General features: G+C 55.1%; 1 protein-coding gene across 1 annotated transcript in view; it reads left to right on the plus strand.

The window, feature by feature from the left end:
• The window catches only part of fbn2b (fibrillin 2b), a 563,973-nt gene that overhangs the window by 404,723 nt on the left and 138,345 nt on the right, over positions 1-20,905 (plus strand). Inside the window, exon 57 of the mRNA XM_070859858.1 lies at positions 1,226-1,351. Within this exon, the coding sequence (XP_070715959.1) occupies positions 1,226-1,351 (126 nt within the window). The remainder of the gene's footprint in view (positions 1-1,225; positions 1,352-20,905) is intronic.

Consider the following 20,905-nt stretch of genomic DNA (forward strand, 5'->3'; position numbering starts at 1 on the left):
ATGAATCCCAAAAAGTTAGTTTGCAGGTGCAGCAGGTAATCAGGAAGGCGAATGGAATGTTGGCCTTCATTGCGAGAGGGATGGAGTACAAAAGCAGGGAGGTCCTGCTGCAACTGTATAGGGTATTGGTGAGGCCTCACCTGGAGTACTGCATGCAGTTTTGGTCACCTTACTTCAGGAAGGATATACTAGCTTTGGAGGGGTTACAGAGACGATTCACTAGGCTGATTCCGGAGATGAGAGGGTTACCTTATGATGATAGATTGAGCAGACTGGGTCTTTACTCGTTGGAGTTCAGAAGGATGAGGGGTGATCTTATAGAAACATTTAAAATAATGAAAGGGATAGACAAGATCGAGGCACAGAGGTTATTTCCACTGGTCGGGGAGACTAGAACTAGGGGTCACAGCCTCAAAATACGGGGGAGCCAATTTAAAACCGAGTTGAGAAGGAATTTCTTCTCCCAGAGGGTTGTGAATCTGTGGGAAGCAGTTGAGGCTAGCTCATTGAATGTATTCAAATCACAGATAGATAGAGTTTTAACCAATAAGGGAATTAAGGGTTATGGGGAGCGGGCGGGTAAGTGGAGCTGAGTCCACAGCCAGATCAGCCATGATCTTGTTGAATGGCGGAGCAGGCTCGAGGGGCTAGATGGCCTACTCCTGTTCCTAATTCTTATGTTCTTATGTTCTTATTCATTTAACCTAAGCGCGGCGTAGAGTAAGGAATATTACACGTGAATATCTGAATGTCAACTTTGCTCAATTGTAGCACTCTTGTGTCTGGTCAGAAGTTTGTTGATTCGAGCCCCATTTCAGGACTTGCGCACATAATCTAAACTAACACTTCAGTGCCATACTAATGGAGTGTTGCATTGTCAGAGATTTCCCTTCGATTAGACAATAAACCGAGGCATTGTCCGTCACTCAGGTGGGCATAAAAGGTCTCCTGGCTCCATTCAAAGAAGAGCAGTGAGTTCTCCTGGTGACCTGGCCAACATTCCTCCCTTAATCAACACCACCAAAAACAGACTCATTGGCCACTAATCTCATTGGTGGTTGTGGAACTTTGCTGTCTCTAAAATGGCCAACATTACAAAAATAACTACATGATAAATTATTTTATTGTGCGTGAAGCATTGCTGAGAGATGGGACAAGGCCTTGTTTATAAATATGGGTCTTTCGTTCTCAGACACGGTTTAACATTTCTTTTGAACATTTCCAGATGAAAACGAGTGTCGCACTAAACCGGGCATATGTCAGAATGGACGCTGTATCAACACAGTCGGCAGCTACAGGTGCGACTGCAATGAAGGATTTTTGGAAAGTCCGTCAGCCACAGAATGTCTGGGTGAGTAGAAAACTGCATTGCAGTGACAGGATCCGCTGAAATACTCCTGTCCAAGTCCATCCCCTCGTCTTCTGAAGCTGCTGACCGTTATTGCAGGAAAATTCCCTTGGTGCTGATTCTTGACCGATACAGTTTCCTGGGAGTTGACCCTTACTGAGGTGTGTACAATCAGCCCACACCGGGCGGCTGTACAATCAGCCCACACCGGGTGATGTCTCTCTGTATAATCAGCCCACACCGGGCAGTGTCTCTCTGTATAATCAGCCCACACCGGGCAGTGTCTCTCTGTTTAATCAGCCCATACCGGGCGGACCCTCTCTGTATAATCAGCCCACACCGGGCGGCCCCTCTCTGTATAATCAACCCACACCAGGCGGCCCCTCTCTTTATAATCAGCCCACACCGGGCGGTGTCTCTGTATAATCAGCCCACACCGGGTGGCACCTCTCTGTATAATCAGCCCACACCGGGCAGTGTATCTCTATATAATCAGCCCACACCGGGCGGTGTCTCTCTGTATAATCAGCCCACACCGGGCGGTGTCTCTCTGTATAATCAGCCCACACCGGGCGGTGTCTCTCTGTATAATTAGCCCACACCGGGCAGTGTCTCTCTGTATAATCAGCCCACACCGGGCGGTGTCTCTGTATAATCAGCCCACACCGGGCGGTGTCTCTCTGTATAATCAACCCACACCAGGCGGCCCCTCTCTTTATAATCAGCCCACACCGGGCGGTGTCTCTGTATAATCAGCCCACACTGGGCGGTGTCTCTCTGTATAATCAGCCCACACCGGGCAGTGTCTCTCTGTATAATCAGCCCACACCGGACGGTGTCTCTCTGTATAATCAGCACACACCGGGTGGTGTCTCTCTGTATAATCAGTCCACACCAGGCGGTGCCTCTCTATATAATCAGCCCACATCGAGCGGTGTCTCTCTGTTTAATCAGCCCACACCAGGCGGTGTCTCTCATTTTAATCAGCCCACACCGGGCAGTGTCTCTCTGCATAATCAGCCCACACCGGGCAATGTCTCTCTGTATAATCAGCCCACACCGGGTGGTGTCTCTCTGTATAATCAGCCCACACCGGGCAATGTCTCTCTGTATAATCAGACCACACCGGGCGGCCCCTCTCTGTATAATCAGCCCACACCGGGCAATGTCTCTCTGTATAATCAGCCCTTACTGGGCGGCGTCTCTTTGTATAATCAACCCACACCGGGCAGTGTCTCTCTGTATAATCAGCCCACACCGGACGATGTCTCTCTATAATCAGCCCACACCAGGCGGTGTCCCTCTGTATAATCAGCCCACACCGGGCGGCCCCTCTCTGTATAATCAGCCCACACCGGGCGGCCCCTCTCTGTATAATCAGCCCACACCGGGCGATGTCTCTCTGTGTAATCAGCGCACACCGGGCGGTGTGTCTCTGTATAATCAGCCCACACCGGGCGGCCCCTCTCTGTATAATCAGTCCATACCGGGTGGCGTCTCTCTGTATAATCAGCCCACACCGGGCGGTGTCTCTCTGTTTAATCAGCCCACACCGGGTGGCGTCTCTCTGTATAATCAGTCCACGCCGGGTGGCGTCTCCCTGTATAATCAGCCCACACCGGGCAGTGTCTCTCTGTATAATCAGCCCACACCGGACGATGTCTCTCTGTATAATCAGCCCACACCAGGCGGTGGCCCTCTGTATAATCAGCCCACACCGGGCGGTCACTCTCTGTATAATCAGCCCACACCGGGCGATGTCTCTCTGTATAATCAGCCCACACTGGGCGGTGTCTCTCTGTATAATCAGCCCACACCGGGCGGGCCCTCTCTGTATAATCAGTCCACACCGGGCAGTGTCCCTCTGTATAATCAGCCCACACCGGGCGACGTCTCCCTGTATAATCAGCCCTGACCGGGCGGCGTCTCTCTGTATAATCAGCCCACACCGGGCAGTGTCTCTCTGTATAATCAGCCCACACCGGGCAATGTCTCTCTGTATAATCAGCCCTCACTGGGCGGCGTCTCTTTGTATAATCAGCCCACACCGGGCAGTGTCTCTCTGTATAATCAGCCCACACCGGACGATGTCTCTCTGTATAATCAGCCCACACCGGGTGGTGTCTCTCTGTATAATCAGCCCACACCGGACGGTGTCTCTCTGTATAATCAGCCCACACTGGGCGGGCCCTCTCTGTATAATCAGTCCACACCGGGCAGTGTCCCTCTGTATAATCAGCCCACACCGGGCGACGTCTCCCTGTATAATCAGCCCACACCGGGCGGTGTCTCTCTGTATAATCAGCACACACCGGGTGGTGTCTCTCTGTATAATCAGTCCACACCAGGCGGTGCCTCTCTATATAATCAGCCCACATCGAGCGGTGTCTCTCTGTTTAATCAGCCCACACCAGGCGGTGTCTCTCATTTTAATCAGCCCACACCGGGCAGTGTCTCTCTGTATAATCAGCCCACACTGAGCGGTGTCTCTCTGTATAATCAGCCCACACCGGGCAGTGTCTCTCTGCATAATCAGCCCACACCGGGCAGTGTCTCTCTGCATAATCAGCCCACACCGGGCAATGTCTCTCTGTATAATCAGCCCACACCGGGTGGTGTCTCTCTGTATAATCAGCCCACACCGGGCAATGTCTCTCTGTATAATCAGACCACACCGGGTGGTGTCTCTCTGTATAATCAGCCCACACCGGGCAATGTCTCTCTGTATAATCAGCCCTTACTGGGCGGCGTCTCTTTGTATAATCAACCCACACCGGGCAGTGTCTCTCTGTATAATCAGCCCACACCGGACGATGTCTCTCTATAATCAGCCCACACCAGGCGGTGTCCCTCTGTATAATCAGCCCACACCGGGCGGCCCCTCTCTGTATAATCAGCCCACACCGGGCGATGTCTCTCTGTATAATCAACCCACACCGGGCAGTGTCTCTCTGTATAATCAGCCCACACCGGACGATGTCTCTCTATAATCAGCCCACACCAGGCGGTGTCCCTCTGTATAATCAGCCCACACCGGGCGGCCCCTCTCTGTATAATCAGCCCACACCAGGCGGTGTCCCTCTGTATAATCAGCCCACACCGGGCGGCCCCTCTCTGTATAATCAGCCCACACCGGACGATGTCTCTCTATAATCAGCCCACACCAGGCGGTGTCCCTCTGTATAATCAGCCCACACCGGGCGGCCCCTCTCTGTATAATCAGCCCACACCAGGCGGTGTCCCTCTGTATAATCAGCCCACACCGGGCGGCCCCTCTCTGTATAATCAGCCCACACCAGGCGGTGTCCCTCTGTATAATCAGCCCACACCGGGCGGCCCCTCTCTGTATAATCAGCCCACACCGGGCGGTGTGTCTCTGTATAATCAGCCCACACCGGGCGGCCCCTCTCTGTATAATCAGCCCACACCGGGCGGTGTGTCTCTGTATAATCAGCCCACACCGGGCGGCGTCTCTCTGTATAATCAGCCCACACCGGGCGGTGTCTCTCTGTTTAATCAGCCCACACCGGGTGGCGTCTCTCTGTATAATCAGTCCACGCCGGGTGGCGTCTCCCTGTATAATCAGCCCACACCGGGCAGTGTCTCTCTGTATAATCAGCCCACACCGGACGATGTCTCTCTGTATAATCAGCCCACACCAGGCGGTGGCCCTCTGTATAATCAGCCCACACCGGGCGGTCACTCTCTGTATAATCAGCCCACACCGGGCGATGTCTCTCTGTATAATCAGCCCACACTGGGCGGTGTCTCTCTGTATAATCAGCCCACACCGGGCGGGCCCTCTCTGTATAATCAGTCCACACCGGGCAGTGTCCCTCTGTATAATCAGCCCACACCGGGCGACGTCTCCCTGTATAATCAGCCCTGACCGGGCGGCGTCTCTCTGTATAATCAGCCCACACCGGGCAGTGTCTCTCTGTATAATCAGCCCACACCGGGCAATGTCTCTCTGTATAATCAGACCACACCGGGCGGCCCCTCTCTGTATAATCAGCCCACACTGGGCAATGTCTCTCTGTATAATCAGCCCTCACTGGGCGGCGTCTCTTTGTATAATCAGCCCACACCGGGCAGTGTCTCTCTGTATAATCAGCCCACACCGGACGATGTCTCTCTGTATAATCAGCCCACACCGGACGGTGTCTCTCTGTATAATCAGCCCACACTGGGCGGGCCCTCTCTGTATAATCAGTCCACACCGGGCAGTGTCCCTCTGTATAATCAGCCCACACCGGGCGACGTCTCCCTGTATAATCAGCCCACACCGGGCGGTGTCTCTCTGTATAATCAGCACACACCGGGTGGTGTCTCTCTGTATAATCAGTCCACACCAGGCGGTGCCTCTCTATATAATCAGCCCACATCGAGCGGTGTCTCTCTGTTTAATCAGCCCACACCAGGCGGTGTCTCTCATTTTAATCAGCCCACACCGGGCAGTGTCTCTCTGTATAATCAGCCCACACTGAGCGGTGTCTCTCTGTATAATCAGCCCACACCGGGCAGTGTCTCTCTGCATAATCAGCCCACACCGGGCAATGTCTCTCTGTATAATCAGCCCACACCGGGTGGTGTCTCTCTGTATAATCAGCCCACACCGGGCAATGTCTCTCTGTATAATCAGACCACACCGGGCGGCCCCTCTCTGTATAATCAGCCCACACCGGGCAATGTCTCTCTGTATAACCAGCCCTTACTGGGCGGCGTCTCTTTGTATAATCAACCCACAGCGGGCAGTGTCTCTCTGTATAATCAGCCCACACCGGACGATGTCTCTCTATAATCAGCCCACACCAGGCGGTGTCCCTCTGTATAATCAGCCCACACCGGGCGGCCCCTCTCGGTATAATCAGCCCACACCGGGCGATGTCTCTCTGTATAATCAGCCCACACCGGGCGATGTCTCTCTGTATAATCAGCGCACACCGGGCGGTGTGTCTCTGTATAATCAGCCCACACCGGGCGGCCCCTCTCTGTATAATCAGTCCACACCGGGTGGCGTCTCTCTGTATAATCAGCCCACACCGGGCGGTGTCTCTCTGTTTAATCAGCCCACACCGGGTGGCGTCTCTCTGTATAATCAGTCCACGCCGGGTGGCGTCTCCCTGTATAATCAGCCCACACCGGGCAGTGTCTCTCTGTATAATCAGCCCACACCGGACGATGTCTCTCTGTATAATCAGCCCACACCAGGCGGTGGCCCTCTGTATAATCAGCCCACACCGGGCGGTCACTCTCTGTATAATCAGCCCACACCGGGCGATGTCTCTCTGTATAATCAGCCCACACTGGGCGGTGTCTCTCTGTATAATCAGCCCACACCGGGCGGGCCCTCTCTGTATAATCAGTCCACACCGGGCAGTGTCCCTCTGTATAATCAGCCCACACCGGGCGACGTCTCCCTGTATAATCAGCCCTGACCGGGCGGCGTCTCTCTGTATAATCAGCCCACACCGGGCAGTGTCTCTCTGTATAATCAGCCCACACCGGGCAATGTCTCTCTGTATAATCAGACCACACCGGGCGGCCCCTCTCTGTATAATCAGCCCACACTGGGCAATGTCTCTCTGTATAATCAGCCCTCACTGGGCGGCGTCTCTTTGTATAATCAGCCCACACCGGGCAGTGTCTCTCTGTATAATCAGCCCACACCGGACGATGTCTCTCTGTATAATCAGCCCACACCAGGCGGTGTCCCTCTGTATAATCAGCCCACACCGGGCGGCCCCTCTCTGTATAATCAGCCCACACCGGGTGGTGTCTCTCTGTATAATCAGCCCACACCAGGCGGTGTCTCTCTGTATAATCAGCTCACACCGAGCTGTGTCTCTCTGTATAATAAGCCCACACCGGGCGGCGTCTCTCTGCATAATCAGCCCACACCACCAGTGTCTCTCTGTATAATCAGCCCACACCGGGCAATGTCTCTCTGTATAATCAGCCCTGACCGGGCGGCGTCTCTCTGTATAATCAGTCCACACCGAGCAGTGTCTCTCTGGAAAATCAGCCGACACCGGACGATGTCTCTCTGTATAATCAGCCCACATCAGGCGGTGTACCTCTGTATAATCAGCCCACACCGGGCGGCCCCTCTCTGTATAATCAGCCAACACCGGGCGATGTCTCTCTGTATAATCAGCCCACACCGGGCGATGTCTCTCTGTGTAATCAGCCCACACCGGGCGGTGTCTCTCTGTATAATCAGCCCACACCGGGCGGTGTCTCTCTGTATAATCAGCCCACACCGGGCAGTGTCTCTCTGTATAATCAGCCCACACCGGGCGGCCCCTCTCTGTAGAATCAGTCCACACCGGGTGGCGTCTCTCTGTATAATCAGTCCACGCCGGGTGGCGTCTCCCTGTATAATCAGCCCACACCGGACGATGTCTCTCTGTATAATCAGCCCACACCGGACGATGTCTCTCTGTGTAATCAGCGCACACCAGGCGGTGGCCCTCTGTATAATCAGTCCACACCGGGTGGCGTCTCCCTGTATAATCAGCCCACACCAGGCGGTGGCCCTCTGTATAATCAGCCCACACCGGGCGGTCACTCTCTGTAAATCAGCCCACACCGGGCGATGTCTCTCTGTATAATCAACCCACACCGGGCAGTGTCTCTCTGTATAATCAGCCCACAACGGACGATGTCTCTCTATAATCAGCCCACACCGGGCGATGTCTCTCTGTGTAATCAGCGCACACCGGGCGGTGTGTCTCTGTATAATCAGCCCACACCGGGCGGCCCCTCTCTGTATAATCAGTCCACACCGGGTGGCGTCTCTCTGTATAATCAGCCCACACCGGGCGGTGTCTCTCTGTTTAATCAGCCCACACCGGGTGGCGTCTCTCTGTATAATCAGTCCACGCCGGGTGGCGTCTCCCTGTATAATCAGCCCACACCGGGCAGTGTCTCTCTGTATAATCAGCCCACACCGGACGATGTCTCTCTGTATAATCAGCCCACACCAGGCGGTGGCCCTCTGTATAATCAGCCCACACCGGGCGGTCACTCTCTGTATAATCAGCCCACACCGGGCGATGTCTCTCTGTATAATCAGCCCACACTGGGCGGTGTCTCTCTGTATAATCAGCCCACACCGGACGGTGTCTCTCTGTATAATCAGCCCACACCGGGCGGGCCCTCTCTGTATAATCAGTCCACACCGGGCAGTGTCCCTCTGTATAATCAGCCCACACCGGGCGACGTCTCCCTGTATAATCAGCCCTGACCGGGCGGCGTCTCTCTGTATAATCAGCCCACACCGGGCAGTGTCTCTCTGTATAATCAGCCCACACCGGGCAATGTCTCTCTGTATAATCAGACCACACCGGGCGGCCCCTCTCTGTATAATCAGCCCACACTGGGCAATGTCTCTCTGTATAATCAGCCCTCACTGGGTGGCGTCTCTTTGTATAATCAGCCCACACCGGGCAGTGTCTCTCTGTATAATCAGCCCACACCGGACGATGTCTCTCTGTATAATCAGCCCACACCAGGCGGTGTCCCTCTGTATAATCAGCCCACACCAGGCGGCCACTCTCTGTATAATCAGCCCACACCGGGTGGTGTCTCTCTGTATAATCAGCCCACACCGGGCGGTGTCTCTCTGTATAATCAGCTCACACCGAGCTGTGTCTCTCTGTATAATCAGCCCACACCGGGCAATGTCTCTCTGTATAATCAGCCCTGACCGGGCGGCGTCTCTCTGTATAATCAGCCCACACCGAGCAGTGTCTCTCTGGAAAATCAGCCGACACCGGACGATGTCTCTCTGTATAATCAGCCCACATCAGGCGGTGTACCTCTGTATAATCAGCCCACACCGGGCGGCCCCTCTCTGTATAATCAGCCCACACCGGGCGATGTCTCTCTGTATAATCAGCCCACACCGGGCGATGTCTCTCTGTGTAATCAGCCCACACCGGGCGGTGTCTCTCTGTATAATCAGCCCACACCGGGTGGCGTCTCCCTGTATAATCAGCCCACACCGGGCAGTGTCTCTCTGTATAATCAGCCCACACCGGACGATGTCTCTCTGTATAATCAGCCCACACCAGGCGGTGGCCCTCTGTATAATCAGCCCACACCGGGCGGTCACTCTCTGTATAATCAGCCCACACCGGGCGATGTCTCTCTGTATAATCAGCCCACACTGGGCGGTGTCTCTCTGTATAATCAGCCCACACCGGACGGTGTCTCTCTGTATAATCAGCCCACACCGGGCGGGCCCTCTCTGTATAATCAGCCCACACCGGGCGACGTCTCCCTGTATAATCAGCCCACACCGGGCGGTGTCTCTCTGTCTAATCAGCACACACCGGGTGGTGTCTCTCTGTATAATCAGCCCACACCGGGCGGTGTCTCTCTGTCTAATCAGCCCACACCGGGTGGTGTCTCTCTGTATAATCAGTCCACACCGGGCGGTGCCTCTCTGTATAATCAGCCCACATCGAGCGGTGTCTCTCTGTTTAATCAGCCCACACCAGGCGGTGTCTCTCTGTTTAATCAGCCCACGCCGGGCAGTGTCTCTCTGTATAATCAGACCACACCGGGCGGCCCCTCTCTGTATAATCAGCCCACACCGGGCAATGTCTCTCTGTATAATCAGCCCTCACTGGGCGGCGTCTCTTTGTATAATCAGCCCACACCGGGCAGTGTCTCTCTGTATAATCAGCCCACACCGGACGATGTCTCTCTGTATAATCAGCCCACACCAGGCGGTGTCCCTCTGTATAATCAGCCCACACCAGGCGGCAACTCTCTGTATAATCAGCCCACACCGGGCGATGTCTCTCTGTATAATCAGCCCACACCGGGCGATGTCTCTCTGTGTAATCAGCCCACACCGGGCTGTGTCTCTCTGTATAATCAGCCCACACCGGGCGGTGTCTCTCTGTATAATCAGCCCACACCGGGTGGCGTCTCTCTGTATAATCAGCCCACACCGGGCGGTGTCTCTCTGTTTAATCAGCCCACACCGGGTGGTGTCTCTCTGTATAATCAGTCCACACCGGGCGGTGCCTCTCTGTATAATCAGCCCACACCGTGCAGTGTCTCTCTGTATAATCAGCCCACACCAGGCGGTCCCTCTCTGTATAATCAGCTCACACCGGGCGGTGTCTCTGTATAATCAGCCCACACCGGGCGGCCCCTCTCTGTAAATCAGCCCACACCGGGCAGTGTCTCTCTGTATAATCAACCCACACCAGGCGGCCCCTCTCTTTATAATCAGCCCACACCGGGCGATGTCTCTGTATAATCAGCCCACACCGGGTGGCCCCTCTCTGTATCATCAGCCCACACCGGGCGGTGTCTCTCTGTATAATCAGCCCACACCGGGTGGTGTCTCTCTGTATAATCAGCCCACACCGGGCGGTGTCTCTCTGTATAATCAGCTCACACCGAGCTGTGTCTCTCTGTATAATAAGCCCACACCGGGCGGCGTCTCTCTGCATAATCAGCCCACACCACCAGTGTCTCTCTGTATAATCAGCCCACACCGGGCAATGTCTCTCTGTATAATCAGCCCTGACCGGGCGGCGTCTCTCTGTATAATCAGCCCACACCGAGCAGTGTCTCTCTGGAAAATCAGCCGACACCGGACGATGTCTCTCTGTATAATCAGCCCACACCAGGCGGTGTACCTCTGTATAATCAGCCCACACCGGGCGGCCCCTCTCTGTATAATCAGCCCACACCGGGCGATATCTCTCTGTATAATCAGCCCACACCGGGCGATGTCTCTCTGTGTAATCAGCCCACACCGGGCGGTGTCTCTCTGTATAATCAGCCCACACCGGGCGGTGTCTCTCTGTATAATCAGCCCACACCGGGCAGTGTCTCTCTGTATAATCAGCCCACACCGGGCGGCCCCTCTCTGTAGAATCAGTCCACACCGGGTGGCGTCTCTCTGTATAATCAGTCCACGCTGGGTGGCGTCTCCCTGTATAATCAGCCCACACCGGGCAGTGTCTCTCTGTATAATCAGCCCACACCGGATGATGTCTCTCTGTATAATCAGCCCACACCAGGCGGTGGCCCTCTGTATAATCAGCCCACACCGGGCGGTCACTCTCTGTATAATCAGCCCACACCGGGCGATGTCTCTCTGTATAATCAGCCCACACTGGGCGGTGTCTCTCTGTATAATCAGCCCACACCGGGCGATGTCTCTCTGTATAATCAGCCCACACCGGGCGATGTCTCTCTGTGTAATCAGCCCACACTGGGCGGTGTCTCTCTGTATAATCAGCCCACACCGGACGGTGTCTCTCTGTATAATCAGCCCACACCGGGCGGGCCCTCTCTGTATAATCAGTCCACACCGGGCAGTGTCTCTCTGTATAATCAGTCCACACCGGGCGGTGCCTCTCTGTATAATCAGCCCACATCGAGCGGTGTCTCTCTGTTTAATCAGCCCACACCAGGCGGTGTCTCTCTGTTTAATCAGCCCACACCGGGCAGTGTCTCTCTGTATAATCAGCCCACACTGAGCGGTGTCTCTCTGTATAATCAGCCCACACCGGGCAGTGTCTCTCTGCATAATAAGCCCACACCGGGCAATGTCTCTCTGTATAATCAGCCCACACCGGGTGGTGTCTCTCTGTATAATCAGCCCACACCGGGCAATTTCTCTCTGCATAATCAGACCACACCGGGCGGCCCCTCTCTGTATAATCAGCCCAAACCGGGCAATGTCTCTCTGTATAATCAGCCCACACTGAGCGGTGTCTCTCTGTATAATCAGCCCACACTGGGCAGTGTCTCTCTCTATAATCAGCTCACACCGCGCTGTGTCTCTCTGTATAATAAGCCCACACCGGGCGGCGTCTCTCTGCATAATCAGCCCACACCACCAGTGTCTCTCTGTATAATCAGCCCACACCGGGCAATGTCTCTCTGTATAATCAGCCCTGACCGGGCGGCGTCTCTCTGTATAATCAGCCCACACCGGGCAGTGTCTCTCTGTATAATCAGCCCACACCGGGCAATGTCTCTCTGTATAATCAGACCACACCGGGCGGCCCCTCTCTGTATAATCAGCCCACACCGGGCAATGTCTCTCTGTATAATCAGCCCTCACTGGGCGGCGTCTCTTTGTATAATCAGCCCACACCGGGCAGTGTCTCTCTGTATAATCAGCCCACACCGGGCGATGTCTCTCTGTATAATCAGCCCACACCGGGCGATGTCTCTCTGTGTAATCAGCCCACACCGGGCTGTGTCTCTCTGTATAATCAGCCCACACCGGGCGGCCCCTCTCTGTATAATCAGTCCACACCGGGTGGCGTCTCTCTGTATAATCAGCCCACACCGGGCGGTGTCTCTCTGTTTAATCAGCCCACACCGGGTGGTGTCTCTCTGTATAATCAGCCCACACCGGGCGGTGTCTCTCTGTTTAATCAGCCCACACCGGGCGGTGCCTCTCTGAAAAATCAGCCCACACCGTGCAGTGTCTCTCTGTATAATCAGCCCACACCAGGCGGTCCCTCTCTGTATAATCAGCTCACACCGGGCGGTGTCTCTATAATCAGCCCACACCGGGCGGCCCCTCTCTGTAAATCAGCCCACACCGGGCAGTGTCTCTCTGTATAATCAACCCACACCAGGCGGCCCCTCTCTTTATAATCAGCCCACACCGGGCGGTGTCTCTGTATAATCAGCCCACACCGGGTGGCCCCTCTCTGTATCATCAGCCCACACCGGGCGGTGTCTCTCTGTATAATCAGCCCACACCGGGTGGTGTCTCTCTGTATAATCAGCCCACACCGGGCGGTGTCTCTCTGTATAATCAGCTCACACCGAGCTGTGTCTCTCTGTGTAATAAGCCCACACCGGATGGTGTCTCTCTGTATAATCAGCCCGCACCGGGCAGTGTCTCTCTGTATAATCAGCCCACACCGGGCAATGTCTCTCTGTATAATCAGCCCTGACCGGGCGGCGTCTCTCTGTATAATCAGCCCACACCGAGCAGTGTCTCTCTGGAAAATCAGCCGACACCGGACGATGTCCCTCTGTATAATCAGCCCACACCGGGCAGCCCCTCTCTGTATAATCAGCCCACACCAGGAGGTGTCTCTCTGTATAATCACCCCACACTGGGCGATGTCTCTCTGTATAATCAGCCCACACCGGGCGGCCCCTCTCTGTATAATCAGTCCACACCAGGTGGCGTCTTCCTGTATAATCAGTCCACACCGGGTGGCTTCTCCCTGTATAATCAGCCCACACTGGGCGGTGTCTCTCTGTATAATCAGCCCACACCGGACGTTGTCTCTCTGTATAATCAGCCCACACCGGGCGGCCCCTCTCTGTATAATCAGCCCACACCGGGCGATGTCTCTCTGTATAATCAGCCCACACCGGGCGGTGTCTCTCTGTATAATCAGCCCACACCGGGCGGTGTCTCTCTGTATAATCAGTCCACACCGGGTGGCGTCTCTCTCTGTAATCAGACCATAACCGTGCAGTGTCTCTCTGTATAATCAGCCCACACCGGGCGGCCCCTCTCTGTATAATCAGTCCACACCGGGTGGCTTCTCCCTGTATAATCAGCCCACACTGGGCGGTGTCTCTCTGTATAGTCAGCCCACACCGGACGTTGTCTCTCTGTATAATCAGCCCACACCGGGCAATGTCTCTCTGTATAATCAGCCCACACAGGGCGGCCCCTCTCTGTATAATCAGCCCACACCGGTTAATGTCTCTCTGTATAATCAGCACTCACCGGGCGGCGTCTCTCTGTATAATCAGCCCACACCGGGCAGTGTCTCTCTGTATAATTAGCCCACACCGGGCGGCCCCTCTCTGTATAATCAGCCCACACCGGGCGATGTCTCTCTGTATAATCAGCCCACACCGGGCGGTGTCTCTCCATATAATCAGCCCACAGCGGGAGGTGTCTCTCTGGAAAATCAGCCCACACCGGCGGTTTCTCTCTGTATAATAAGCCCACACCGGGCGGTGTCTCTCTGTATAATCAGCCCACACCGGGTGGTGTCTCTCTGTTTAATCAGCCCACACCGAGCGATGTCTCTCTGTTTAATCAGCCCACACCGGGCAGTGTCTCTCTGCATAATCAGCCCACATCGAGCGGTGTCTCTCTGCATAATCAGCCCACACCGGGCAGTGTCTCTCTATATAATCAGCCCACACCGGGCAGTGTCTCTCTGTATAATCAGCCCACACCGGGCGGTGTCTCTCTGTCTAATCAGCACACACCGGGTGGTGTCTCTCTGTATAATCAGTCCACACCGGGCGGTGCCTCTCTGTATAATCAGCCCACATCGAGCGGTGTCTCTCTGTTTAATCAGCCCACACCAGGCGGTGTCTCTCTGTTTAATCAGCCCACGCCGGGCAGTGTCTCTCTGTATAATCAGCCCACACTGAGCGGTGTCTCTCTGTATAATCAGCCCACACCGGGCAATGTCTCTCTGTATAATCAGACCACACCGGGCGGCCCCTCTCTGTATAATCAGCCCACACCGGGCAATGTCTCTCTGTATAATCAGCCCTCACTGGGCGGCGTCTCTTTGTATAATCAGCCCACACCGGGCAGTGTCTCTCTGTATAATCAGCCCACACCGGACGATGTCTCTCTGTATAATCAGCCCACACCAGGCGGTGTCCCTCTGTATAATCAGCCCACACCGGGCGATGTCTCTCTGTATAATCAGCCCACACCGGGCGATGTCTCTCTGTGTAATCAGCCCACACCGGGCTGTGTCTCTCTGTATAATCAGCCCACACCGGGCGGTGTCTCTCTGTATAATCAGCCCACACCGGGTGGTGTCTCTCTGTATAATCAGTCCACACCGGGCGGTGCCTCTCTGTATAATCAGCCCACACCGTGCAGTGTCTCTCTGTATAATCAGCCCACACCAGGCGGTCCCTCTCTGTATAATCAGCTCACACCGGGCGGTGTCTCTGTATAATCAGCCCACACCGGGCGGCCCCTCTCTGTAAATCAGCCCACACCGGGCAGTGTCTCTCTGTATAATCAACCCACACCAGGCGGCCCCTCTCTTTATAATCAGCCCACACCGGGCGATGTCTCTGTATAATCAGCCCACACCGGGTGGCCCCTCTCTGTATCATCAGCCCACACCGGGCGGTGTCTCTCTGTATAATCAGCCCACACCGGGTGGTGTCTCTCTGTATAATCAGCCCACACCGGGCGGTGTCTCTCTGTATAATCAGCTCACACCGAGCTGTGTCTCTCTGTATAATAAGCCCACACCGGGCGGCGTCTCTCTGCATAATCAGCCCACACCACCAGTGTCTCTCTGTATAATCAGCCCACACCGGGCAATGTCTCTCTGTATAATCAGCCCTGACCGGGCGGCGTCTCTCTGTATAATCAGCCCACACCGAGCAGTGTCTCTCTGGAAAATCAGCCGACACCGGACGATGTCTCTCTGTATAATCAGCCCACACCAGGCGGTGTACCTCTGTATAATCAGCCCACACCGGGCGGCCCCTCTCTGTATAATCAGCCCACACCGGGCGATATCTCTCTGTATAATCAGCCCACACCGGGCGATGTCTCTCTGTGTAATCAGCCCACACCGGGCGGTGTCTCTCTGTATAATCAGCCCACACCGGGCGGTGTCTCTCTGTATAATCAGCCCACACCGGGCAGTGTCTCTCTGTATAATCAGCCCACACCGGGCGGCCCCTCTCTGTAGAATCAGTCCACACCGGGTGGCGTCTCTCTGTATAATCAGTCCACGCCGGGTGGCGTCTCCCTGTATAATCAGCCCACACCGGGCAGTGTCTCTCTGTATAATCAGCCCACACCGGATGATGTCTCTCTGTATAATCAGCCCACACCAGGCGGTGGCCCTCTGTATAATCAGCCCACACCGGGCGGTCACTCTCTGTATAATCAGCCCACACCGGGCGATGTCTCTCTGTATAATCAGCCCACACTGGGCGGTGTCTCTCTGTATAATCAGCCCACACCGGACGGTGTCTCTCTGTATAATCAGCCCACACCGGGCGGGCCCTCTCTGTATAATCAGTCCACACCGGGCAGTGTCCCTCTGTATAATCAGCCCACACCGGGCGACGTCTCCCTGTATAATCAGCCCACACCGGATGGTGTCTCTCTGTATAATCAGTCCACACCGGGTGGTGTCTCTCTGTATAATCAGCCCACACCACGCAGTGTCTCTCTGTATAATCAGCCCACACCGGGCAGTGTCTCTCTGTATAATCAGCCCACACCGGGCGGTGTCTCTGTATAATCAGCCCACACCGGGCGGCCCCTCTCTGTATAATCAGCCCACACCGGGCAGTGTCTCTCTGTATAATCAGCCCACACCAGGCGGCCCCTCTCTGTATAATCAGCCCACACCAAGCGGTGGCTCTGTATAATCAGCCCACAACGGGTGGCCCCTCTCTGTATAATCAGCCCACACCGGGCAGTGTCTCTCTGTATAAACAGCCCACACTGGGCAGACCCTCTCTGTATAATCAGTCCACACCAGGAGGTGTCTCTCTGTATAATCAGCCCACACCGGACGTTGTCTCTCTGTATAATCAGCCCACACCGGGCAGTGTCTCTCTGTATAATCAGCCCACACCGGGCGATGTCTCTCTGTATAATCAGCCCACACCGGGCGGTGTCTCTCTGTATAATCAGCCCACACCGGGCGGTGTCTCTCTGTATAATCAGTCCACACCGGGTGGCGTCTCTCTCTATAATCAGACCACACCGTGCAGTGTCTCTCTGTATAATCAGCCCACACCGGGCGGCCCCTCTCTGTATAATCAGTCCACACCGGGTGGCTTCTCCCTATATAATCAGCCCACACTGGGCGGTGTCTCTCTGTATAGTCAGCCCACACCGGACGTTGTCTCTCTGTATAATCAGCCCACACCGGGCGGTGTCTCTCTATTTAATCAGTCCACACCGGGCAGTGTCTCTCAGTATAATCAGCCCACACCGGGCAATGTCTCTCTGTATAATCAGCCCACACAGGGCGGCCCCTCTCTGTATAATCAGCCCACACCGGTTAATGTCTCTCTGTATAATCAGCACTCACCGGGCGGCGTCTCTCTGTATAATCAGCCCACACCGGGCAGTGTCTCTCTGTATAATTAGCCCACACCGGACGATGTCCCTCTGTATAATCAGCCCACACCGGGCGACCCTCTCTGTATAATCAGCCCACACCGGGCGATGTCTCTCTGTATAATCAGCCCACACCGGGCGGTGTCTCTCCATATAATCAGCCCACAGCGGGAGGTGTCTCTCTGGAAAATCAGCCCACACCGGGCGGCCCCTCTCTGTATAATCAGCCCTCACCGGGTGGCGTCTCCCTGTATAATCAGCCCACACCGGCGGTGTCTCTCTGTATAATAAGCCCACACCGGGCGGTGTCTCTCTGTATAATCAGCCCACACCGGGTGGTGTCTCTCTGTTTAATCAGCCCACACCGAGCGATGTCTCTCTGTTTAATCAGCCCACACCGGGCAGTGTCTCTCTGTATAATCAGCCCACACCGAGCGGTGTCTCTCTGCATAATCAGCCCACACCGAGCGGTGTCTCTCTGCATAATCAGCCCACACCGGGCAGTGACTCTCGATATAATCAGCCCACACCGGGCAGTGTCTCTCTGTATAATCAGCCCACACCTGGCGGGCCCTCTCTGTATAATCAGCCCACACCGGGCGGTGTCTCTGTATAATCAGCCCACACCGGGCGGCCCCTCTCTGTAAATCAGCCCACACCGGGCAGTGTCTCTCTGTATAATCAACCCACACCAGGCGGCCCCTCTCTTTATAATCAGCCCACACCGGGCGGTGTCTCTGTATAATCAGCCCACACCGGGTGGCCCCTCTCTGTATCATCAGCCCACACCGGGCGGTGTCTCTCTGTATAATCAGCCCACACCGGGTGGTGTCTCTCTGTATAATCAGCCCACACCGGGCGGTACCTCTCTGTATAATCAGCTCACACCGCGCTGTGTCTCTCTGTATAATAAGCCCACACCGGGCGGCGTCTCTCTGCATAATCAGCCCACACCACCAGTGTCTCTCTGTATAATCAGCCCACACCGGGCAATGTCTCTCTGTATAATCAGCCCTGACCGGGCGGCGTCTCTCTGTATAATCAGCCCACACCGGGCAGTGTCTCTCTGTATAATCAGCCCACACCGGGCAATGTCTCTCTGTATAATCAGACCACACCGGGCGGCCCCTCTCTGTATAATCAGCCCACACCGGGCAATGTCTCTCTGTATAATCAGCCCTCACTGGGCGGCGTCTCTTTGTATAATCAGCCCACACCGGGCAGTGTCTCTCTGTATAATCAGCCCACACCGGGCGATGTCTCTCTGTATAATCAGCCCACACCGGGCGATGTCTCTCTGTGTAATCAGCCCACACCGGGCTGTGTCTCTCTGTATAATCAGCCCACACCGGGCGGCCCCTCTCTGTATAATCAGTCCACACCGGGTGGCGTCTCTCTGTATAATCAGCCCACACCGGGCGGTGTCTCTCTGTTTAATCAGCCCACACCGGGTGGTGTCTCTCTGTATAATCAGTCCACACCGGGCGGTGCCTCTCTGAAAAATCAGCCCACACCGTGCAGTGTCTCTCTGTATAATCAGCCCACACCAGGCGGTCCCTCTCTGTATAATCAGCTCACACCGGGCGGTGTCTCTGTATAATCAGCCCACACCGGGCGGTACCTCTCTGTAAATCAGCCCACACCGGGCAGTGTCTCTCTGTATAATCAACCCACACCAGGCGGCCCCTCTCTTTATAATCAGCCCACACCGGGCGGTGTCTCTGTATAATCAGCCCACACCGGGTGGCCCCTCTCTGTATCATCAGCCCACACCGGGCGGTGTCTCTCTGTATAATCAGCCCACACCGGGTGGTGTCTCTCTGTATAATCAGCCCACACCGGGCGGTGTCTCTCTGTATAATCAGCTCACACCGAGCTGTGTCTCTCTGTGTAATAAGCCCACACCGGATGGTGTCTCTCTGTATAATCAGCCCGCACCGGGCAGTGTCTCTCTGTATAATCAGCCCACACCGGGCAATGTCTCTCTGTATAATCAGCCCTGACCGGGCGGCGTCTCTCTGTATAATCAGCCCACACCGAGCAGTGTCTCTCTGGAAAATCAGCCGACACCGGACGATGTCCCTCTGTATAATCAGCCCACACCGGGCAGCCCCTCTCTGTATAATCAGCCCACACCGGCCGGTGTCTCTCTGTATAATCAGCCCACACCGGGCGGTGTCTCTCTGTATAATCAGCCCACACCGGACGGTCCCTCTCTGTATAATCAGCCCACACCGGGCAGTGTCTCTCTGTTTAATCAGCCCACACCGGATGGTGTCTCTCTGTATAATCAGTCCACACCGGGTGGTGTCTCTCTGTATAATCAGCCCACACCGAGCGGTGTCTCTCTGTATAATCAGCCCACACCGGGCGGTGTCTCTCTGTATAATCAGCCCGCACCGGGCAGTGTCTCTCTGTATAATCAGCCCACACCGGGCAGTGTCTCTCTGTATAAACAGCCCACACCAGGCGGACCCTCTCTGTATAATCAGTCCACACCAGGAGGTGTCTCTCTGTATAATCAGCCCACACTGGGCGATGTCTCTCTGTATAATCAGCCCACACCGGGCGGCCCCTCTCTGTATAATCAGTCCACACCAGGTGGCGTCTTCCTGTATAATCAGTCCACACCGGGTGGCTTCTCCCTGTATAATCAGCCCACACTGGGCGGTGTCTCTCTGTATAATCAGCCCACACCGGACGTTGTCTCTCTGTATAATCAGCCCACACCGGGCGGCCCCTCTCTGTATAATCAGCGCACACCGGGCGATGTCTCTCTGTATAATCAGCCCACACCGGGCGGTGTCTCTCTGTATAATAAGCCCACACCGGGCGGTGTCTCTCTGTATAATCAGCCCACACCGGGTGGTGTCTCTCTGTTTAATCAGCCCACACCGAGCGATGTCTCTCTGTTTAATCAGCCCACACCGGGCAGTGTCTCTCTGTATAATCAGCCCACACCGAGCGGTGTCTCTCTGCATAATCAGCCCACACCGAGCGGTGTCTCTCTGCATAATCAGCCCACACCGGGCAGTGTCTCTCTATATAATCAGCCCACACCGGGCAGTGTCTCTCTGTATAATCAGCCCACACCTGGCGGGCCCTCTCTGTATAATCAGCCCACACCGGGCGGTGTCTCTGTATAATCAGCCCACACCGGGCGGCCCCTCTCTGTAAATCAGCCCACACCGAGCAGTGTCTCTCTGTATAATCAACCCACACCAGGCGGCCCCTCTCTTTATAATCAGCCCACACCGGGCGGTGTCTCTGTATAATCAGCCCACACCGGGTGGCCCCTCTCTGTATCATCAGCCCACACCGGGCGGTGTCTCTCTGTATAATCAGCCCACACCGGGTGGTGTCTCTCTGTATAATCAGCCCACACCGGGCGGTACCTCTCTGTATAATCAGCTCACACCGAGCTGTGTCTCTCTGTATAATAAGCCCACACCGGGCGG

The sequence above is a fragment of the Pristiophorus japonicus genome, chromosome 18, assembly GCF_044704955.1.
Source record: "Pristiophorus japonicus isolate sPriJap1 chromosome 18, sPriJap1.hap1, whole genome shotgun sequence".
In the NCBI taxonomy this organism is placed as follows: domain Eukaryota; kingdom Metazoa; phylum Chordata; class Chondrichthyes; family Pristiophoridae; genus Pristiophorus; species Pristiophorus japonicus.